Here is a 23,433-nt window from a genome sequence, read left to right as displayed (position 1 = left end):
TAGTTCACTCATCTTTGGTGTGTACTCATGAAAACGTAATCCAATTTTTCAATTAAAGACATTCTTGTAGTTTAAAAAGCCAGTGGTTTCAATATTACATTATCAATTCTTTTACAACTACAATACTGTACCTCACTTTCTTGGTATGCCAGAAAGATGATCTGAGAGATGTAAAGTTTGGAACACCCTAACACACTGCTTTACGCATTGAAAAAGTAAGTTTCCATCTTGGCTGAAAAATATTAAAATCATACAGAATACTAATCAATTATTTTACTGAATATCATGGCTACTGTGCTATATAACTTTCCAAACGTTCTCTGTGCCTGCAGAAAAAATCTTCTTTGGTCTGAAAGTAGCAGGCAGTAGTAATCTTGGCAATCCTCAGTATTTATTCTCGCACAAACTGTCAGAGTTGGACTGAATCAGCAGTATAAGGTAAGCCACACTGGCACTTCTCTGGTAACCCTATCGGTTTCTAACCCTATTGGTTGGAAAGAGAACCATCCACATGTAAATCAATGCAGTGCTCTCTTATTTCTTAATTCTGAAGACAGAAAGAAACAATTGTTCTAAGAGACATGAAGAGATCCATTCATACCAATGTGGGATTGACTTTGAAGCTTAATGGTAACTCTTCAGACCACAAATCACATAAAGTCTTATGCCGGGGTGGCCAACCTGAGCCTTAAAAGGAGCCAGAATTTACCAATGTACATTGCCAAAGAGCCACAGTAGTAAGTCAGCAGCCCTCCATCAGCTCCCACCCCCCCGTTCCCAGCGCCTCCCACCCACTGGCAGCCCCGCTGATCAGCACCTCCCCCTCCCTCCCAGCACCTCCCGATTAGCTATTTTGTGGCGTGCAGGAGGCTCGGGGGGGGGGGGGGGGGGAAGGGGGAGGAGCGAGGGCATGGCAGGCTCACAGGAGGGGGCAGGAAGGGGTGGAGTGGTGGCAGGGCCTGTAACAGAGCCAGGGGTTGAGCAGTGAGCACCCCCCAGCACACTGGAAAGTTGGCACCTGTAGCTCCAGCCCTGGAGTCGGTGCCTATACAAGGAGCTGCATATTAACTTCTGAAGAGCCGCATGTGGCTTCGGAGCCACAGGCTGGCCACCCCTGCCTTATGCATTTGCTTACTATTATGTTGTTGTTCATGTATTGTGAATATTCACTGTGAATTTGATGGGACTGCTCTCTATGCGTCTTTCCAGTCCTGGTGGCTCAAATAGCATGATCCACTATTTTACTGCTGACCGTCTTAGCAGAAACATTCAGCTATCCACATTCAGAGATTGTGAGTGGATCCTGGGAAAGTATCATCACTCTCCCCTGCAATCCAGCTCCTTGTGGTCAGACCGTGCACCACAACTGCGTAGTTCAGAGTTACAACTACATTTGAAATTTATGTGAAAAGCAGATTTTGTAAAAAGCAGTAGTATTTCAAGTCACTGAAAGTAGGAAAATTTTACTTCGTTATCTAGAGTGCAGGAAGTGACATTAGAGAAGCGCTACAGAGAAAGAAGAATGCTGAAAAACATTGAAGTTTTTTCATTTTATAGTCAACACTTATTTTCTTCATAAAGGACAAACTTTTTGTGTAAAAATATGCATTTTTACAGCTTATGCATGGAAAGATTTGGTGCAGAGGCAGACTATTATTTTGTTAATTTAAAACAACTAGAATTGCCTGCAGAGTGTTGTAATTACATTTTCTAAAAAAAAACCCAGAGTAATTCTTTAGAACCTCATTTACATTCTATAACAATCAGATTTGCTTATATAAGAGAAACAAATTTGTCCCAATACAGACTTATATTTTCAGATAATTGCTCATCTGTTAAATAAATTACAACCAGTTATCACAAAAGAAGAACACAAAGCTTTTCAAGACAAGCAAAATGACTTGCTGGCAGCAGCGCTTCCCAAAAAGTAAACACTGCTTTGACTTTTGATGTCCTGTAAAATAAGAGAGCCCTTTGTCACAAATGTTGTATATGGTTTTAATTTTCTTTAAAGGAGACTCACTATTTATATCTATCTTATAAATTCAAGTGTTTGTGATGTATTTGTCATAGAGTTATTGTTGACAGTAGATGCATAAAAAGAAAGCAAGACATACATCACTTGTCCGTGTGCCATAAAAGTCCTTCACAAATCACAGTCTCTTGATACCTACTTGTCCCTGGAACCAGAAAGGGACACATCACACTTATTTTTCTTCAAACATTCGAACAAGAAAGTAACACTAGAGAACATGAGACCTTCTGTCAGATTTTTGGTTTTTGCTATATATAACTGTTAACACCCAAATACCACAGTGACTCATATAAATTAGATAGGACAGAGACATACCACAACCAACTTTACTTATAAAAGGTCCCCTCTACAACTTATAAAAGGTTGTATAACTTTTTTTTTATTGCAGATTCTTCCTGCTTCCATGCAAAATTCCCTTCCTTCATATATACTTTTAACAAAGCTTTGTATGTGGGAAGCACTCCAATACATGAATGTCAGTACAAAAACCTCATATTAATAGTTTGAAGTCTGTGTTCTGTATCCCCCTCTGTGTTGGATCCAGAGGATAAGCATTTGTTACAGTCCCCAGCCGGCTCTTTAGCTCACTTTCTCTTTCAGTTCTACAATTTCCCTGTTCAATCCCTGGTATGTTGGCCAAGATAGTGGTAGTTACAGATACACTTTGTGAAATTTATCCCATTCACATCTAGGAGTATTCCATAGTCTAATTTTGTAGAGCTCGGTAATAGATAAAGATATTGGAGCTAATCATGAAAGAACTTCATAAGGTTCAGAGTTTGGGTGTAGCTCAGATAAGCATTTGACGACTGAGATGCTTAATGGACCCTTGGCTTTGCATATCATAGTATTTTAGCACTTCCACTTCTGGTTCCACCAAAAAAAACAACAACCCACAAAACATTAAAAAACCTGCCAAAGGTTGCAGATTCTAAAGCTTGGTTTGAGTCCAGTTCTAGAAATGGGAGAAGATTGGGGCTTTCAGAAATAACCTTTTTTACTATTTATTTATTCTTAACTGGTAGGCTTATCCCAGAAACACATCCCCCTATTGCTAAGAAATAGCTGTGGTCTCTAATCAAATGCCTTACAGAAGTCCACGCATATGACATCAATACTATTACAGTTATCAACCATATTTATAATCTCATCAAAAAAGATATCAAGTTAGTTTGAAAGCATCTAGTTTCCATAAACCCACATTAATTGGCATTAATTATATTATCCTCCTTTAATTCTTTATTAATTGAGTCTCATATCAGCTGCTACATTATCTTACCCAAGACTGATGTCAGACTAACAGGCCTATATTACCCATATCATCCCATTTACCCTTTTGAAATATTGGCACAATATTAGCTTTCTTCCTGTCTTCTGGAGCCTTCCCAGAGTTCCAGAACGTATTGAAAACTACCATTAATGGTCCAGTGAGCACCTCAGCCACCTCTTTAAAAACTCTTGGATACAAGTTATCCAGACCTGCTGATTAAAAAATGCCTAGCATTAGTAGCCACTGTTGAATATCCTCCTGAAATACCAGTGGAATGGAATGCTATCATACAATATGACACCATCTATTTTTTTCCAAATACTGAACAGAAATATTTACTGATCACTTGTGGCTTTTCTGCATTATTATTGATAATTCTATCATTTCCATCCAGTAATGGACCAGTTCCATTGTTAGGATTCTTTTTGTTCCTAATATAGTTAAAATGCCTTCTTATTGTCCATAACATTGCTGGCCAGAGATTTCTCCTTGTGGCCCTTTGCTTCCCTTATCAATTTTCAACAATTCCTAGCTTCTAATTTATATTCATTGCTATCAAATTCCCCTTTCTTCCATTTATTTTTATTTATACATATTTATAAAAAGGAAGAAAGGGGAATTTGATAGTACACATACATACACTTTTTATAGTTGCCTTCACTTCCCCTCTAAACTAGGTTGTTTAACCAATACAGCCTTCTTCTTTGATAGTAGCTTTTGGGGCATCTAGTAAAGTGTTCTTAAACAATTCCCAATTATCTTTCACTTTTTCTGATTAAATTCTTTCTCAGAGCTGACTGGGCTCATAATTATTTTCAGCTTTGTGAAATTAGCCCTTTTAAAGTACAAAGTACATATTAATGATCTGGACTTTATTCTGTTTGTACATTATAGATGTGATCAAATCATGATCACTTGTACCTAACCTACCATTAATTTTTAGTTCTGTGATCCATTCTTCTTTACTGGCAAGATGAAGTTTAATATAGAATTCCCCTGGCTTATATGCAACATTTTTTGAGTTAGGAAATTATCAGCCATAATATTTAGAAATTCCATGGATGTTTTAGCACTGGCAGCATGAGACCTTCAGCATATGTCACGTAATCGGCAGTCCCATGATCACATAGCTTTTGTTTTTATTCTAAATATTACAGACAGATGCATAAGCAGGCGGTCATCTGTTCCATTGTGTGATTTGGTGATCTGTAGTAGATACAACTAAAACCTGCTTATGCTTTACCTGTTAGGTCACTGATCCATATGCACTGAAAATCATTTTCTTTTGAGTTATCTATGACTTAGAGTGCCATTTCAGTGCCACTTTTGCCCCCTTGAGCCTTCCTAAATAGTTTATAACCATTCATTTTAACATTCTGGGAGGCTTTGTTTTGGGACTGCCTATGTGTTAGCCCTTTGCTAACCCATTTATAAATGTCAGTCATTCTTAAGGAGCATGAATTAGTACAATATGAACTGCTAAACTGAGATTTAGTGTTACTGAAAACTAAAAAGCCTCCTTGTTCTAGAAAGTTTAAAAAACTAACTAACTTGGCTATTTCAGTATGCACATAGTAGCCAATACATCACACTGAGCTGGTAAGGCCTACAGACGTTACCACGAACAGATTATCAAATTTTACCTCGATCGCACGATGAAGTGAGAGAGCCAGATGACATACTGCAAGTTATGGTTAGTAGTAAATTATTAAGGAAACATTTGCTTTGAACTAACAGAAAACACAAAACACAACTGGATGCAATAATTAAACCTGCTGGAGGCACAAGTCACTAAAAATAAAAACTAAGTAAAAAGAACCACACTCACAAAAGAACATGGAAAGCCTAATCATCTTGTATATACTATGCATTCATTGTACATAGTTATAGCTCTTGTCAAAAAACAAAACGGTTACAGCGATAAGAGAAATCATAAAAGCTTGAGGGCTCTGCAGAAGCTGGAGGCAACAAAATACACATACCGGTACATCCAAAATGGGCTATTACTGCATGAGCGTCACCTTCCTGTGACACAGCCCTGCATATCATCAGTATTGAAAGATGGGCAGTGCCAAACACTACTTTAAAAGCAGTGTTTCCAACCGAAAACTGCAGTAAAAGACAGGAGGAAAATATCATCCCCTCAGTGGAAGCCTTAGGGGAATGACCCCTTTTCAGTACCTTACAAGGAGGTAGGTTGCACTCAGGTTTTCCCCTTCCCCCATATCTGCAAACCTTTATTCTCAAGAATCGTTCCATTGAAATCAATGGGAGCACTCTTGTGAATCCGGCTTTGAAGATATAGTATTACTGTCTCTAATGAGTTGGCTCAAAAAGGGGAGTTTTCCACAAAAACAAATATGAACAAAACAAAACATTTGCTTTTACATTTTTCAGTTTTTCGACAAAACAGAAACAGGGCAGAAAAAGGGAGTGGAGGGAGACCCTCAAATCCCATCTTTTCAGTTTTTCATCAAAACCAGAAAATTTCAAATAATGAACATTTTCATTTCAGCCAAAACACCATCTTTCCCTGCAAAAAGCAGCCAGCTCTAGTTTTTCTTCTAACTCTAGTTTACTGTTTAGTTTTCTATGCTCTCCAATCTGTATTTTAGTGGATGCCCAATGATCCTGCAGCCCCTTGCTGGATGGGCAGTGGAAATATCTGCAAGGCTCTGGGGTTGCATTGGGACACTGTCAGGCATACCATCCTGAGCCTGGCTAAGCGTACACCATCAAAATGTTCCCTGAGTAGAGCCTGTATTTAGCTACATCATTTTTCATCTTCAGCCTCCAAAACAGTCCAGGCTAATACATACTTCTCTAAGGAGACAAAAAATATCTTGTAGGGAACCCACACGGTCATAGAACAGGAGGAGTAGGCACATCCACTTACGACGCTTTCAGCTGTGAGAAGTGGGATCTTTTAATATCAAGGGTGAAGGCAGAAAGGTTGAACAGACAAACTATGGACATATTATTTTTCCAAGATACAAAATATACATTCAATAAAGAAGTTTGGCCTTTTACTCCAACAGAGCTTCAGAAGGCTGATTATTCTGATGAACATTATTTTAAAATTAATACTCTAGGTACAATTACTGCATTTCTTGAAAAATGGAACAGATGGTAACAAGGTGCTTATTTTAAGAACAGGGTATTATTGTTCCACATAATAGTGAATCTACTCAATAACGTCCTTGATGGGGCACAGCAGCATCTGTCTGACTTTGTGGGGGGCTGGGGGTGGCTGGCAGGCTAAGACTTGCAAAAACTGGCCATGAATCTACATGTCAGACCCTTTCAAATACATTTCTGTATTTGACTGCATATAATCCAAGGTGTTTTGATCTAGAGATGCATCTCCTTCTTTATTATTTAGGTACAAATATATGTATGTGACCTGGCTTCCCCTATAAAGAGCCTAATTTTTTACTTTCACTAGTTTTATGCTGTGGTATATCCAGTCATTTCAACAGCATTAATCAGGATTTACACTGGTATAAGTGGGAAAAGAATCAGGCCTATGTATGCATATGTTCAGTAAGAAAAACCCTCCCCAGAAACACAGTTCCTTTTCCTCGGGATCAAGCATACTATGGATAAGATTTTTCAATATGACTCATGTTTGGTTGCCTGAATTTTTGGGTACCCTATATGATACACTTCAATGGGGTCTGATTATGGCAGGGTGGGTGCTCGGCCCCATCTGAAAATTAGGCCCAGCGAGACAGCCTAAATTGAGCATCCAAAAATCACTGATCACTTTTGAAAATCTTAGCCACAGCTTATGTAGTTCTTCCATGCAGAGTGCTCAGCAGCTTATGCCTACTGTTAGCAACCCCTGTGGCCAACACAAGCACTGTGATCAGTTCCAGAGAGAAATACACACAACCCTTCAGAACAGGGCTTAATTTCCCCTCTCTAAAAGATACACTAGCCGTAACAGGAAAGTCATCAGCATTCCAGAAGCTACTAGCCTTGCACTACCAGTTCTCATATGCTAGACTATTTCATAACTACAAACATACAGATATAATAGGCTGCCAATCGTACAATGTTGCATCAAGGACAGATCTCTGTATCGGGCTACAAAAACACAGGCCTCTTACTCAGTAAGGTAAAGAACTAGCACAAAGTAAACACTGTAAAGCAGCAACACAAAGTAAACACAGCTGCATGTGGCTGAGAGGACCCTTCCCACTCTATACCATATTATTCCCAATGCACTGACCGTGGTTATACTTTCAAGGCTCCCCCTCACCCCAGTTTGTAACTTTAGATATATTTAAAAGCAATCAACTCTCCAATCAAAAAGAGTCTGAGCATTTCAGGAAGGGACAGACAGAGGGTGAAGGAATAGGCAGTTGCTGAATTCTGAGAAATAAATTTCTGGGACCGCCCCATTTCCCCTCACCAAACAGACCTTTGGGTCACAGCTTCCTTCAGTGTTGCTCCTTGAGTTTGGAACCCTTGGATACTAATCCTTGGAAAACTTGCTGGGATTGCTTAAGAGTGGCACAAGTTGCTCATCTTCCCTCAAAAGTGAAAGATTACAGAGCACTGTGGGTAGGGTGACCAGATAGCAATTGTGAAAAAACGGGACAGGGGGTGGTGGGTAAATAGGCACCTATATGAGAAAAAGTCCCCAAAATTGGGACTGTCCCTTTAAAAACGGGACATCTGGTCACCCTAACTGTTTGTTAAGAGTAACTGACAAATTGCCAGACACATTCATTATGACAGAACCATGGGGCTACGATATTTAATCCATTCTTGGAGTGGTTTAGCTGGAGAAATAGGGAGAGAAAGATACAACAAAAAGGCTGCTGTTTCTGCTTCCAGGGCTCCTGAGGACAATTTGGTGACAACCCCCCGTCAGAACTAATCTGTGAGGATTCTAGACATTCATTACTCCTCACAGCACCAACTTCTGACCCATTCAGTTTTTAACTCCTCTTATTATAGCTGAGCTTGCCACTGCTGGTGCTACTTCCTGGGCCGCCCATCACTTCATTCCAGAGGGGATCAATGAAGAAGGTGATTAACCAGTGTCCCCTGCACACAAACTACTTGAAGAGAGCGCTGCAGCTGCCCCTGCCTTCTAGCCTTCAAGGTCACTTTTTTTTTCCTCCTTTTTTGAGGGTTTGTTTTTAAATCAATGACGCTGCTAGCCACGAGTGGAATTTTTATGCTTGTGCAGCAATAAGAGTCTTTCTTAATATTTTGCCGAAAATAATGCTTTGAAGAGAGTTGTTGCCTTAAGGGGTGTTCCCTGCTAAACTGCAGCAGCTTATGATGGGTATTTGGTGCCATTTCTTGGAGTAGGATGAAATTACATTCTTTAGTTCAAACAACAGCTGAGATGGAAGATTTGTCAGATGATGATGATGATGATCCCAGTGGTTCAGATCAGCATTTGCTTTATGATTCCAGAGTCCCTGGTTTTTAATAACTTTTGTTTTGTGTTTAAAATGCTTTATAAATTAGACATTTTATATGCCAACATATTTATGATAATTACTTAATTTCTGTGCTGGTAAACTGACTAGCTGTTTCTTAGACTGTTCTTTAAATTACCCAGGTTGTCATTTTAAGTTTTGTTTTTTCTTTGTCCTTTTTCTCTTCATCATCTTGCCAATTTTATCATGATGGGCAATATTATTTCCTAGCCCTCACCTGGCTGTAGAGGGGACTAGCTCCCACCTCACCCCTGAACAGCTGGGTTAGAGCCACTCAGGTCCAGGTTCTGTGCACAGCTGCATGACTGCTGCTACTTTCCCTGACTCTCATGCAACAAGTGGGAGGGGAAAGTGTGGGAAGCAGGCAATAATAGCTTAGTCATCTCCCTCTGTGCAGTGACCAAGGAGCTGGCTGCACCCTTTTCAGGAGTGCAGTAAGTCACTTTTCCCCCTCCTGGCACAAGAGTTATGTCCTGGGTGGAATGGTAATGAAGTCCTGCAACAACGCACCCATGTGCCACCCTTCACTTAAAACTGCGCCTAAACACCACAATCTAGACCTATTAATTATGTTTAATTGTTAACGTGTTTTCAAAGAGAAGCAGAACAGTCCCTAAACAGAACCTTTCCCACCTAAAATTCCCCCATGTGGCATTAGCAGCTCTAGGAAACAAGAGCTTGTTCATCCTTCCTACATTTCCTTCTCACCCCAAATAAGCAACAAATCCAGACTCTCGTTGTATATAAGAAAATCAGAACAAATTTTGCATTATTGGCCAAATTCTCTTGTTACACCAGAATGGCTTACTCCAGCAATAACTAAAAACAGAATCTGGCCCTATGTTTTAAATAAGGTTTTTTTAAATGGTGGACTTTGCTTGCCTAGTTTGCTTAGCAAGACAAGGTGGATGAAGCAATCTCTTTTATTGGACCAACTTCTGCTGGGGAAAGAGACCAACTTTTGAGTTTACACAGAGCTCTTCTTCAGGTCTGGGACCAACACGGCTACAACACCAGTGCAAACAACAATGTTTAGAGTAATTTTTCCTTTGATGGGACATAGCAGCGACTGCCTCTTCAAGATGCTGACGTGAGATTGGATTCTGAATGTTTTGTAAAAACTCAAGGTTAAAGGCAGTGCGTGAGGGTTGAATTGGGGGTTTTGGTTTGGGGTGGGATTTTTTGGTCTTACCCAATTCAAACATACATCAGCTTTTGGCATACTCCACTATGATAAAACCAAACCTAGGAGGAAACTATGGTTATCACCTTCCAAGACTGTTAAACCACTTCCTCAAAACAGCTCATATAAAGTTCTTCTATAGGGAACTTAAAAAGGGACAACTCTAAAACCGCAAAAAAGTGATCAATCTAAGCAAGGTCACCAGCAAAAAGCGACAACCTTTTCTCTCAAGTTTGCATCTTTCTTTTTCAAAGACACTCATTTAAAATAAAAACAACAGGGTCAAATCAACAGGTTGAACTCAATAGGAGTTTGCCATAGACTTCAGAGGGACCAGGATTTGGCCTACCTGGCATGTAAAAACAGAAAATCATTCCAAAAAGATCTTCTTTAATCAGGAGAGTATGCACATGACTGCTGCATTATTTAGTTACTATGGTTACCAATAAATATTAACAGGCTGCTCCTTAATTTGCTTTAATATAACAGATTTAATCAATTAGTTTTCCCACACAATAATCCCATTCCAAAACAAGCATAAGATTTATCTCACCCCTAAACTCCTGGAATTCTACCCACCACTATTAAGAGATGCTACAGGGTGTACTCAACTTCCAGACAGGTTTCAGAGTAGCAGCCGTGTTAGTCTGTATTCGCAAAAAGAAAAGGAGTACTTGTGGCACCTTGGAGACTAACAAATTTATTTGAGCATAAGCTTTTGTGAGCTACAGCTCACTTCAACTTCCAGAGTAAGGGTGGAGATAGTGTTCATGATGCTTCCCCATCGCCACACAAGGGTGAATGGCCTGTATCATGCCCAAATACTGGGTTTCTCTCGGGACAACACACAACATTAAACAAGAGAGTCACTGACCCAGCCTGTTGAGGTAATGTATTTGGAACATTATCATCTTGACATGAGAGTTCAGTTAATATATTATGAAGTAATTCTATACACTCAGAGGAATCTCCACTCAGACCAATTGTGCATATTCTTCTGTGAGATCAGAGCAGCAGTTTCAGACTGAACCACTGTAGAGCTAGTTTCAAGCAGCTGCTGGCATGATCAAGAAACTGTTTCTGTGCAGGAGCACAGACTCTCTTCCTAAGACAGTGGTTTTCAGCCTGTGGTCTGTGGCCCCCTGGGGGTCCGCAGACTATATCTAAGTTTTCCAAAGAGGTCTGCAACTCAATTTAAAAAAATTTAGGGGGTTCACAAATGAAAAAAAAGGTTGAAAGGCATTGTCCTAAGACCCTGCCCATTCTGGAAGCAGAATCTTGTTTGACAATACAATAGCTTAGTAAAACCATAATAGCACAAGCTTTGTGTGATGGGGTGTGAACCTCACAGTGTCTCCAAAAGAATTAACTGGAGCTGGAGAGCTCAGTTAGAGCACCTGATTGTACCTGGAGGGGGAGCCAGGCGCAATTAAAGACAAATCCCAGCTGGGGGAGGAGCTGGGTGGTCCCTGTAAAGAGAGGAATCCCAGAAATGGCTGCAGGTAGAGAGGGGAAGAATTCGGCAGTGCTGCTTTTTACAATAGAGACCAAAAGGGTTGAAGAGGAAGCCCAGTGGGAGCGTTAGCCTTGGGATTGTCTCCTAAGTAAAGATTTCTGGCAAGAGGCCAGAGGAGAGATGGCAAAGTCACCAGGGTGGAGCAAGTGAGCCCTGACAAAATGGCAGGACCTGGACCTCCAGGGAGGCATTCGACTGAGGAACATAGCCAAAGAAAAACTTGAGGGATATAAGTTTGAACCCAAGGAAGGGAGAAGTTGTTGAAATTCGCATTTTCATTTGGGATTTGTTGAAGGACCCCAGGCTCCTGCCATGAAAGAAACATGCATCTTGGGAAGAGAAAAAGGTGATGAATCCTCACACGAGGGATGTAAGACAGACCCCGGTCGTTGTCGGGATCAAACCTGGGACCTCTGGAGCTTAGTGTATGAGCCTCTACTGCGCATATTTTATATATATATATATATATATATATATATATATATATATATATATATATAATATACACACACACACACACACACAGAGAGGTGTCTCGGTGCCACTAGATGGGACAGAACACCACACCCAGGAGGTGTGTGGGTTACATAAGGACCGCTGGAGACCCGACCCAAAGTCTTGAAATTGTTTGTTTGTTGGGGTTCTGGTATCTCGGAAGGGACAGAGAGAAACTATAAAGTGATCTGGCTGAAGGGCCATCACAAGTAGAGGTAGACCACCACAGGGCTGGATGAGCTGTCAGCAGGTGGCACTGGACAAGAGGAGCCTGGTGGGCTGTGCCCACCCACAAGGAGCATGTGTCAGCAATAAGTTCACTCTAATACACCTTGCTATAGACTACAGGGCTTCAGACTTACTTTGTAATCAAAGGGTTTGGGCAGTTGAAATGTCATGGGAGATGCCTGTGTTGAGCTTCTGGGGCTGCAATAGCTTTCCCCACCAACAGGTGTGGCTGCCCAGCCACCCAGCGTAGCTCCACGAGAGGGAGTGATGAGGGAGGAGTCAAACATGCTAAAGCAGCCTCAGCTGTCTTTTCACTTATTTCATCTGCTGGAGGTTTGGGGCAGAGGGTTGTAGCCTCCAATCCCACCTGTCTTGCTGGAAAAAGGGACTCATGTTTGCCCCTGGCCACTTTGGATAACCATGTGGAAGGAGGGGAGAGCCCCACCCTTTGGCCCCATCACAGCTATAGGGCTACCTTTTCCTCCCTCTCAGCAGCAGGGGTAGTGCAGAGGTATTTTCCCACTGAGAGACAGACTCCCTAAAGGAATTGCAGGGTGGGGGGAAGAGATGGGGGGGGAAAATATGTAAATTGCTTAGGTTTAGGGAGAGGAATAAATTTCAGTTTTTTCATCCCCTAGAAGGCACAACATACACACCACACTTATACTGCTGCCTCTCCTGCATAAACCCAGGGAGCTGTTCCAAATTTAATCAACACATGAACCAATCCAGCATGTACTATTTTAGTGCCACAAGTGCTTCATCAACAGACTAATCACCTATATGAAGTTCCTGTCCTTTCTGGGACCCCCAGATACAAACGCAGTCAGGTATCTTTTGCAACCATGCTCAGAAAGAAACTCCCATAGCAATAGCACTGATTTCTTTTTAAGTATCTAACACCTAGAGGGCAAGCCCACCACAGGCAGCCTAGTCTACTTATCGTTGATTAAAATGTTAACATCTGTACAATGCAAAACTTGTTCTCACCTGCCTAAGCACAAGGAGCGATTAAAACTGATTACTGTACTTCCTGTTAGCAGAAATATTAAACAGCTATTTTGTATGCCAACCCCAAAATGATACACTGAAAATCAGAGCTACTTTACTGTAAATCTATACAGGCAAAGCTATTGCGGACTTTCTTTTCTCAGGACCGCATCCAGTTCTATAAAACTATGCATGGTACAATCCAGGATTCAAAACAATCCAATTCTAATGGTTTGTCTTCATACTCACCCCTGCACTGACTGTGGATAATACTCTTAATTGCATGGAGATTTGTATTGCAGAGGTGTCAGATAATTAAATGCCAGGACACAAAAGAATGATACATGCTACTAGCTATAGTACAGCTTGAACATTAGCAGTAAAGAAGGTTCCCTACACCCTATTCCTAATGTGGGACAAACCCCTGGTATGGAGGAACCATCTATACGGATATCAAGTTTGGTTTCCACATCCATTACTTCCTCAGCCTCTTTCCTGAGCGCCTACATCAGCACCTGTAGTAATGGTGCTTTATGCAATATGAACAGTTATCCATCAAAAAACAATTGGGCCACTGAACTTTCAGTTAACTGCTAACAAGGAATGCTATGCAGGGTCCAGCTGCAGAGGCTGACAGTCGGCTTGCCAGTGTATGCAGAATTTGAACCTCCAGAGGCACCCCGCAAGTGCACACGTCTCCTTCCATGCCACCATTTCTTCCTAAAGCAACACCAGTCCCATGGCAACTCCCAACCTCCAGACTCACTGTTCCTGTCTTGTAAGGAGAGGAGAGGCTGGGTCAGGAGGCCCAAACTCTCACCTCACTCAATCTTGGAGCTGGTTGGTCAGCCAGAGAATAGTCAACAGAGAATAGACAACAGTGAGAACGGGAGGGCTGAGAGATTTCAAAATAGCATCTGCTCAAGTCTGTGAACTGTTCATGACCCTGGCCAGACTGTTCACAAATTTAAAAAGTATCTAAATCCAACCTAATTACAGGTGGACTCAGGATTATAGCGCTACATTTTGCAAAACCTGACCATTGACCAGGGCCAGTTTTAAACTCAGAAGAAAAAAAAACAGTTTAAGATTCGGGTGGTGGTGAATGGGATAAAGACAGAGCACATGCTATGGAACCCAGAGACTAGACTGTAGCACTGGTAACAATTATTCCTGAAAGTATCAATTAATTAGTGCCTGTACTATACCCCATTAGGAGATGTTTTAGTGCCTTCAAACATGCACATGTATTACAAATACTGTAAAATAGGTAACGCATGCACTGCCTTAATCAACTCTTTCTATTGTTGGAATTCAGCTGCCAGAACCAGGGATCCTCTCTCATTTAATATGAAATCTGATAAAAGGTAATAAGCCTGCTCCTTCCTCTATTGGGGCCTAATTGCCCAGTGCCATTTCTGAACTTACAGTATGAAATCTTATTAAAAATTCTTATTTATATATAAACTGGCAACCAGTTTACCTTAAACAACAGATTTAGAAATAAAACAGACACTTCAGATGGGAATACAGTCATGTTTCACATGATAAATTTAATTCTTCTCATGTACAGTGGATAAAGGAATTTGGTCAAAGTGTTCACTAAACTGAATTCTGCCAACTCCACTCTAAACATTTAAAATAAAGATCTTTGTACACAAGGTGAGACGTGGGAATGAGTGGAAAAAAGAACTGAAATTCTCAGATGAGGTTACAAATCAAGGCTAAATAACTTTCAGTGAGCTGAGAATCTGCAAGATATCATATAGATGGCAAAATTAGGAAGCCTTATTTGCTGTTCATAATTTGATCATAATATGGTAGCTATTTATTATTCTTCATTATGATGTTCTTTGCCACTTCTGGAGTGATTGAGTGGGTGCCTTTTAAGTAGGGCTGTCAACTTTCTAATGGCACAAAACTGAACGCCCTGCCTCCCCGCCCCTTCTCCGGGGCCCTGCGCCTGTTCGCTCCATCCCCCCTCCCTCCGTCGCTCACTCTCCTCCACCCTCACACACTTTCACCGGGCCGGGACAGAAGGTTGGGGTGCGGGAGGGGGGGTGAAGGCTCTGGGTGGGGCTAGGGATGAGGAGTTTGGGGTGTGGGAGAGGGCTCCGGGCTGGGGTAGGGGGTGTGTGTGGAGATGGGCTCTGGGCTGGGGGTGGAGGAGCTGGGTGAGGCCAGAAATGAGGGGTTCAGGATACACAAGGATACTCCAGACTGGGGTAGAGGGTTGTGGTATGGGAGCAGGGATGAGGGATTTAGGGTGCAGGAGGGGGCTCCAGGCAGGGGCCTAGAGGTTCAGAGTGTGGAAGGGGGTGTGGGCTCTGGGTGGGTGGGGCTGGGGGTGGGGGGCTCGGGGTACAGGAGGGGGCTCAGGGCTGGGGCAGGGTGTTGGGGAGGGAGTGGGGTGCAGGCTCTGGGAGGGAGTTTGAGTGCAGGAAGGGACTCTGGGCTAGAGAAGGGGGTTGGGGTGCGAGAGGGAGTTGGGGATGCGGCTCCCAGGAAGTGGCCACCAGGTTCCTGCTGCCCCTAGGCACATGGGCAGCCAGGGAGGCTCTGCCCACTGCCCTCGCGCCTGCAGGCACCGCCCCGACAGCTCCCATTGGTTGTGATTCCCGGACAATGGGAGGTGCTTAGCCAGGACTCAGGCGGCGGCAGTGCACGGAGCCTCCGTGACCGCCCACGCACCTAGGGGCCACAAGGACTTGGGAGGCAGCTTCCAGGAGTCGTGTGGTGCCAGGGTAGGCAGGGAGCCTGCCTTAGCCCTGGGCTCCACTGCACCGCCGACTGTACTTTTAACGGCCCGGTCAGCAGTGCTGGCCAGAGCCGCCAGGGTCCCTTTTTGACCTGGTGTTCCGGTTGAAAACTAGATGCCTATTTAAGAGAAGTACAATACACACAAAGTAGCCAAGTCAATAAAACAACAAATCTAATAAAAAGTTATCTCAAAACAGCATAAACAGAGCCAACACCCCAAAGATATCTCCAGATCCACAGCTGAGCTCAGCCTAGTGCAGGCTAGCGCAGTGCTCCTGATCTCCCTAACCCCTGCTGCCCTAAATTGTTCAGAGCACTGCCAATGCATCTGTAACAGTACCAGCAGGGGTCGTGCAGAACTTCTCATGAAAGCATGAATAGCAAGAAGCACCATCACAAGGATTGCTGTGGAACCTGCTCTGAGGCTGGTGGAGCAGTATCAGTAATGCTTTGAATGGCGCAAGCTGAGTAGTGGTGATGGTGCAGTGCTGGAGGCAGGGAGAAAGTGACAGTATGTCTCACTACCAGGTTCAAGTTGCCCTATAAATTAGCAGTTCTTTGTACTTGCAAGGAGAATTGAGGTAGAAACAGTGAAATATCTGCTTCCTCATTGCAGAAACTGACTTGTTTCAGGGTGGTGCAATGTGCCTTGCTCAATAGTCAAAGTGAACATGAAAAGGAGTTTAAATTCAGCCCAGGAATATGACGTTTATGTTATCCCTCACCCTAAGTACAAGAATACCTCCCTCAGCACAAGTGCACCTGTGATGCTGCGCAATAGGCAGCAGCCGTGTGAAACTGACTGGAATCACAGAATGTTCTGTTTCAGACCCATGCTGCTTTGAGGGGTGAGGAGGGGGAAGGGGATAACCCTATGCAACAGCAACACAGATGAAGTTGAACTGGATGGTGCTTGGGAAGAGAAGAGATGGACCAAAGTTCCCTCAGTTCTTACTCCTAGCATGCCTGCTTGGTGTGAGAGAGGCAGAGTCAGATTAATTGATGTTTTTGTTCACATATTTTATTAAGAACATTTTTAACAGACCACATTACGGACAAAAGTAATAATGCATAGCTCTTATATATCACTTTTCATCAGTAGATAGATCTTAAGTTTGTATTTATATATATTTAATTACAATACACCTGGACTACTCCAAACAGGGTCACATCACCAGCTGAAGCAAGCAATTATCTGTTTCAGATAATTATGTCTGGTGGCTTCCCCAGAACCAATCGACTCTGTAGACTATCAGCTTGCATTTTAGCTGATGTGGCAGCTTAAGTCCTGGTGGGTCGGACAGGCTTGGGGAAATTTGCAAACTGTCCATAATAGGGCAAACCACCCAGAAGGTTGAAATCTGAAGGCCAGGAGTCCTTCTGCTGTGTCGCTTCCCCAAATTATAGTAAGGTTTCAGGGTTGGAAAGAGAAGAATGCTTGAAGCCTTCAGATAATTGGGGTTCTTCTCTAATAATGAGTACCAAGAATAAGATAGTCAAAGGCATTTAGAAGTAGGATGGTTATTGGGATAAGGGATTAAAACAGGATAGATAAACATTCTAATAAAGTTAGTTTATGCCTGGGATGGGGGAGACTGGGAATTTTTAAGCTCTAGAAATCACTGCCAGCTCCATTTAGACTCGAAGCCGTCAGAAAGATGAGATTGGGTTCTCTTGCAACTGTCAATGCACCCCTGTTCTAGCTACTGAAACCTGTTCCTATCTAGTCAACAGCCAAACAATGTCAAGCTACGCATTAAACTCTTCAATATGATACAACATGAAAGATCTTTAAGGCAAATTAAATAAGATTATCCCCAAATTTTGAATATGTAATGCTAAGAGAATAAGATTTAAAAATAATCAGTCTCCTGGGAAGATCAGAAGTTACCTTCTTTATAAAACACTTTACAATTAGATATTCTGTACAGGGATAGAGTAATGTAATAGGTTTTTGAATGTGCTCTGAATAATTTTGTAAGCCAGTACCTGGCTCTAAATTTTGCTTCCAGTAATTATATTGTGGGTCACAAAAGCTGCACTGCTTCCTCTAAAGTCCAATAGGAATATATTATGAGGTAAAACTCAGGAGATAAAACTCAAACATGTTCACTTCTGCAGTTCTCAATTCCCTAGTTTCCAAGGTTAATTTTCAAATACAAAGACTCGTCCCATGTGAGCAGAGGCCATAGAACCCCTCTCCCCCGCTCCTTCCAAAACAGCTATCCTACTCACAGTTGTGGAGTCAACCATTTCTACTGGCTCCCTCTCCCTCAAACCCTTGCTCTGCAAGCTATGCAAATATTAAAAGTAAAGGAATGACATGTAGGTAAGAAAGAAAATAGGGCTCTGCTTTGAATTTTTTTCCCAGAAGAGGATCCTCCCATATATTTAAAACTAAAAGTGGCCAGCAAATCCATCACCCTTCCCCTGAATCTTTCTCTCCTGCTGCTGCCACCTCCACCCCTACCTGCACCCCCACCCAACCCAACCCAACTTTTTTTCTGAATCAAATGCAATGTATGTCTACTGGACCCAGTTCGGGCTTGCAATCCCTTCTTAACCCCTCACTAGCTCCTGTTTAGAGTATTTCAGCATACTTATACTTCCAAAATTATCACACCAGCAACCATATCCTAAGAGAAATGATTATGCCAAAAGGAACATGGGAATAGTGTGGTTTACTAATTATAGATTCTGTCACTATTCTAATAAGAATAACCTTCTCAATTATCTCACCAAGTTAAAAATAGTGAATGAAATAACTCAAAACCAAGTGTTTCTACATAAATAGGTTTATTTATTCTAAATCAAAAGTCTTTGCCATTGGCAATAGTGTCTTATTTATTTTTAGCATTAAAGTAATTAGCACTCTTCCACAGGATGAACTGGGGCTCTGTACATTAGGAAGAGCTCCAAAGAAAGGAAACCTAGAAAAGTAAATATTTGTAGTCACCAGCTTTTTAAAAGGACACTGTCAGCTTAAAATATAAGTCCCTTAAAAATAAAAATTCAAAGCACGGTCAGATATGGAAACTGCCCTTGAGTTTCTCTGCCAATATTTTTATTTTGTGTTGTTCAAAGCATATATTCCTTTAGAAAATATTTTCTTCTCCCCTGTTGCTTTGTGACTAACAACAGGGGAAATGGACTATAAACAAAAGACTGGATTCTCCAGCTTGTGTAGTTGTTTATATTTGTGCTAAGAGGTCATAAAATACCACCAAATCAGAATTCTCCACACATTTATACAAGTGGTAGCATTGTACACTCACTCTTCATAAGTAGAAATGGCTAGGGCTCTTCCAAATTGACGGTCCATTTTGGTCAATTTAATGGTGAGAGGCTTTTAAAAATAGTAAGTTTCATTATTTCAGCTATTTAAATCTGAAATTTGTTATACAACAATAGTGTTGTAATTGTAAGGAGTTGTGGTGGGGTCACAAGGTTATTGTAGGGGGAGTTGTGGTACTGCTACCCTTACTTTTGTGGTGCTACTATGCAGCCTTCAGAGCTAGGCAGCTGGAGAGCAGCGGCCGCTTGCCGGGAGCCCAGCTGTGAAGGTAGAGCTGCTGCCAGCACCAGCAGCGCAGAAGCAAGGATGGCATGGTATGGTATTGCAATGCTTACATCTGCACGGCTGCCTTCAGAGCTGGGCAGCCGGAGAGTGTCAGCTGCTGACTGAGGGCCCAGCTCTGCAAGCCGCAGTGTAGATGTAAGCATTGCAATATCATACCATGCCATCCTTACTTCTGCGCTGCTGCTGGCGGGCCGCTGCTTTCAGACCTGGGCGCCTGGCCAACAGCCGCTGCTCCCTGGCTGACCGGCTCTGAAGACAGCACATAAGTAAGGGTGGCAATACCATGATCCCTTCTAAAATAACCTTGTGACCCCCTGCAACCCCCCTTTTGGGTCAGGATTTGAGAAACTCTGGTCTCCCCCGTGAAACCAGTATGGCATAGGGTAAAAGCATTCAAAAGACCAGATTTCACGGGGGGAGACCAGATTTCACGGTCCGTGACGCGTTTTTCATGGCCGTGAATTTGGTAGGGCCCTAGAAATGACTACAGAAGGTTCAAGGCAGTACACAATCAGGCTCTAAGAACTGTCAAATGCAAATGATAGAGAAAATGGGGGAGGGGGGCTGCGACGGTGGGCAGAGTAAACTTTTTTTTTCTAATCTCTTTCATTTCTATTAGTCTTAGGTGTTACTTGTAAAAATAGTAAGCCAAAAAAAAAAGCTATTTGTGTGTTTTCTAAACTGATGGGATCTCTTCATTTTTCTGTATGAAGTGTTCATATGTGTTTTGTAGTAAAAGGTTTATTACTCCCAAAATAGCAGATATGTTGGCAACAGCTCCCAGAGTCCAGGATAAGTGCTTCTTTAAAAAAAATATTATAAATCAAAATAATTGATATTTGATTTTTCTTTCATATTTTAATTGTTTAAAAGTAATCAAAGGTAAGAGGGATATAACATAAAATGCTGCATGATCCATGATGATGACCTTTTAATGGAGTTCTTCTGTCTTATGTATTTGTATTTGTTTATTTGGATAGGAAAATGGTCCTCAACAAAATGTTTAGAAAGTGGATGTTTATAAGCCCCAATGAGTATCATCTACAGATCCCTTCTCCTTTATTTGGGTAGCACATTCTGCTTTTCTTCAGTTTAGTGAGAGCAGCAGAAAACTTACTGAATTTTTATTTCATTAGGCAATAATTGTTCCTGTTTCTCTCTTTCCTCTTCAAGTAGTGTTCGCAAAAATGCAAACTAGCTAAAGGAACCCTTTAGCCATCTGCCATATACTCATCTCCCAGCCAAATGTTTATACATCCTTGGTCACTAGAGTGAAGATTCTGTCAAAAAATTTCCATGGCATTATAGTATTTCAATTTGAGGTAATAAAACTAAGTAGTGATGGTTTTAGACCATAATTAAACATGTTCAAGAACTAATTCTCTTAAGGTTAATAGATTGTGAGCCCAATCCTGCTGCTGTGTAAAGGCTGTAAATCTATAGTATTCATCCTACATATTGATGTATGTGATTGGATGTTTAATTATCATAACATGATCAATATTCATTTTCTAGCCACTTTTAAAAGTTTTTGAAAGGAAACCTACATAGTAAGGCCAAAGTTTTCAGAAACACCCACAAATGTTTGTGTGCCTGTCTTGAAACCACTAGGGCTGGAGTCTCAGTGGTACTGAGGACCCATACCTCCCACTGAATTGATGTTTCATGCATAAGTTTGACACCTTGCAACTAATTTTCAGAAGTGCTGAAGTAAATAGGAGCTGTGAGTTCTCAGCATCAGGTACAAAGTAGCTCAGTCTGGGGCATCCTAAAACTGACACACAGGATGAATAGGCACTTTTTAAAATGTGGTGCTTTGAGCCAAGAAATTCAGAGCCCCCCCAGTGCTATTAAAAAAATCTTTATTAAAAAAAAAAACCCTGTAAGGATGTTCTACAAAAATATACCTATTAAAATATTCCTCTCCTGGTGTAGCTGCATGACAGGTGTAATGCACAGCAGCCACATAATCTCACAGCTGAATCTCATGTCAGCAGACTGAATAAAACAGGCAAGACAATTTAAAGCAACTGGCAAAAGTAAGAAGTGTTTTTGTGTGCATGAATAAGAACAGGAGGACGCTGGGAGTGTTCCTTTGAAATTAGGAGATTCTAAAGTGCTTTGGGATCCCTCCGGATTGAGAGATAGGGGAAATCCAGACCCCATCAGAGTCACTGGAGAAACTCCCATTGACTTCAATGGGGCCAGGATTTCAAGGACACTTGGTTATAGGGACACAAGAGGAAACACTCTGGCATGTAGTTAGCAAAACCTGGGGGCTGGGGAGGGCAGTAAGCTTGGGGAGCAGTTAGGGAGCTGCAGCCCAGGGCTCTCCATGGGGGGAGGCATTCAGGAGCCACTGGGACTGGGCAGGGTTTGTGTGAGCCCCCTGCAGAGGTCACTGCAAGCAACGTTACCTTGTAGCTGGGCTGAGAGCGACTCTTGGTGCTGCTGGTACTTGAGTGCCACCGCCTCGGCTTTCCTCAGCTGGCTCTGCAACTCGTAGTACAGCACGGCCCCGTAGAGGAAGCCAAACGCGACGGTCAGGAGCAAAAAGGTCTGGAAAATCCGCTTCTGTTTTCGGGAGCACATCCCGTTGCCCATAGTCCCTCCTCGGGTCCCGGAGCCCCCCCACCCCAGGCGGTTTAGCAGCAGCTGGAGGGAGGAGGAGGAGGAGGCAGCATTGGGCACCAAGGGACAGAGCCGGGAGGAGGGGACCCTGAGCGCTTAGTTCAGCCCCCTCCCACTGCTGCTGCCCTGGAGCCCGGGGCGCTCTCCGCAGGCCGTCCGGCACACGTGGCTGCGGGCGCCCCAGGAGCATGCTGCAGCCCTGGGGCGCTCCGCCGCGGGAAGGGGGCTCGGGGGCCGCACGGGGACGGATAGTGGGTGGGGGATCTCTGCCCCCCGCCTGTCTTACTCCAGGGCGGGCAGCGGTGGGGGCAGCAGCTCATCTGCTGGGGTGTCGGGGCGCGTACTGGAGGATGGGGCGGGGGGGAAGGGTTTCTTTACACAGCAGCTCCCCTGGTCCCTGCCATCCTGTCCGCGGGACTTGGGGGCCGGGGGGGGGGGGGGATCTGTGCGCTGCAGTGCCCCTGCCCCAGGTTACCAGTGTGTCTGTGGGTGCTGGGGTAGGGGGACTCTGTATAGCAGCTCCCCTGTTCTCCTGCAGGGGTTGCTTTGGGAGAAGGGTCAGAGGGCGAGCGTGTTTCTCTCTCAGCTCCCTCCCCTCCGGCCCGCTTTAAGGGGGGTGTCTCTGTGCATCAGCTCCCTTCCCTCCTGCCCGCCTTACGGGGGGGGGGGGCTCTCTGTGCATCAGCTCCCTCCCCTCCTGCCCTCCTTACGGGGGGGGCTCTCTGTGCATCAGCTCCCTCCCCTCCTGCCTCCTTACGGGGGGGGGGGGGCTCTCTGTGCATCAGCTCCCTCCCCTCCTGCCCGCCTTACTCTGCAGCCACCTGAACGGGAAACAAAGGGAACTTCCCTGCCTGCCCTGGCCACCTTCCAGCCCTTAACTTACGTGTCACCTCCGCTCCTCGGCTGCTCTCTGCAGTGGAATCCCCGAAGGAAGTCCCGCTCCGGGCGCTGCCTCATTGGGCCCAGCCTCTGCCCACTCCCCTCCCTTCGGGGAGCAGTGTCTGTGCGCATTGGGTGCCCGCTGTGTCCGTCCGGCCCACGGGGCGCTCTCCTTCCCTCTCCCCGCCTTCTCCATTCCTGGATCGCCGCCCCTTGGAAGACAGGACGCTTGAGAGCTGGGAGATCCATGTGCACGCACGAGTGCTGTGCGTGTACCTGCCGTGTTTACACACTCCGGCTTGGGACACAAGCGGGGTGTGTGTGTGTACACTCTTGCTGCGGAAACAGACTCGGTGTGGATAGCTCCTAGCTGTCGGCACAGGTTGTATGTGTGTGCACACACT

At 43.5% G+C, this 23,433-nt stretch overlaps 1 protein-coding gene across 4 annotated transcripts in view; it reads right to left on the bottom strand.

Moving 5' to 3' along the window:
• The window catches only part of GOLIM4 (golgi integral membrane protein 4), a 62,139-nt gene extending 38,971 nt beyond the window's left edge, over window positions 1–23,168 (bottom strand). The window contains exons 1-2 of one of the 4 annotated variants that reach the window (XM_043522133.1): window positions 23,034–23,168; window positions 21,937–22,174 (exon numbers count right to left, since the gene is read on the bottom strand). In XM_043522133.1, the coding sequence (XP_043378068.1) occupies window positions 21,937–22,123 (187 nt within the window). In that variant the 5' untranslated portion in view covers window positions 22,124–22,174; window positions 23,034–23,168. Of the gene's footprint in view, window positions 1–21,936 lie in introns of all 4 variants that reach the window. The other 3 variants (XM_043522134.1, XM_037908641.2, XM_037908642.2) reach the window with 3 other exon arrangements.
• Window positions 23,169–23,433: the final 265 nt, after the last annotated feature.

Source organism: Chelonia mydas, chromosome 9, assembly GCF_015237465.2.
Source record: "Chelonia mydas isolate rCheMyd1 chromosome 9, rCheMyd1.pri.v2, whole genome shotgun sequence".
Lineage (NCBI taxonomy): Eukaryota > Metazoa > Chordata > Testudines > Cheloniidae > Chelonia > Chelonia mydas.
This window is presented reverse-complemented; position numbering and strand designations above follow the sequence as displayed.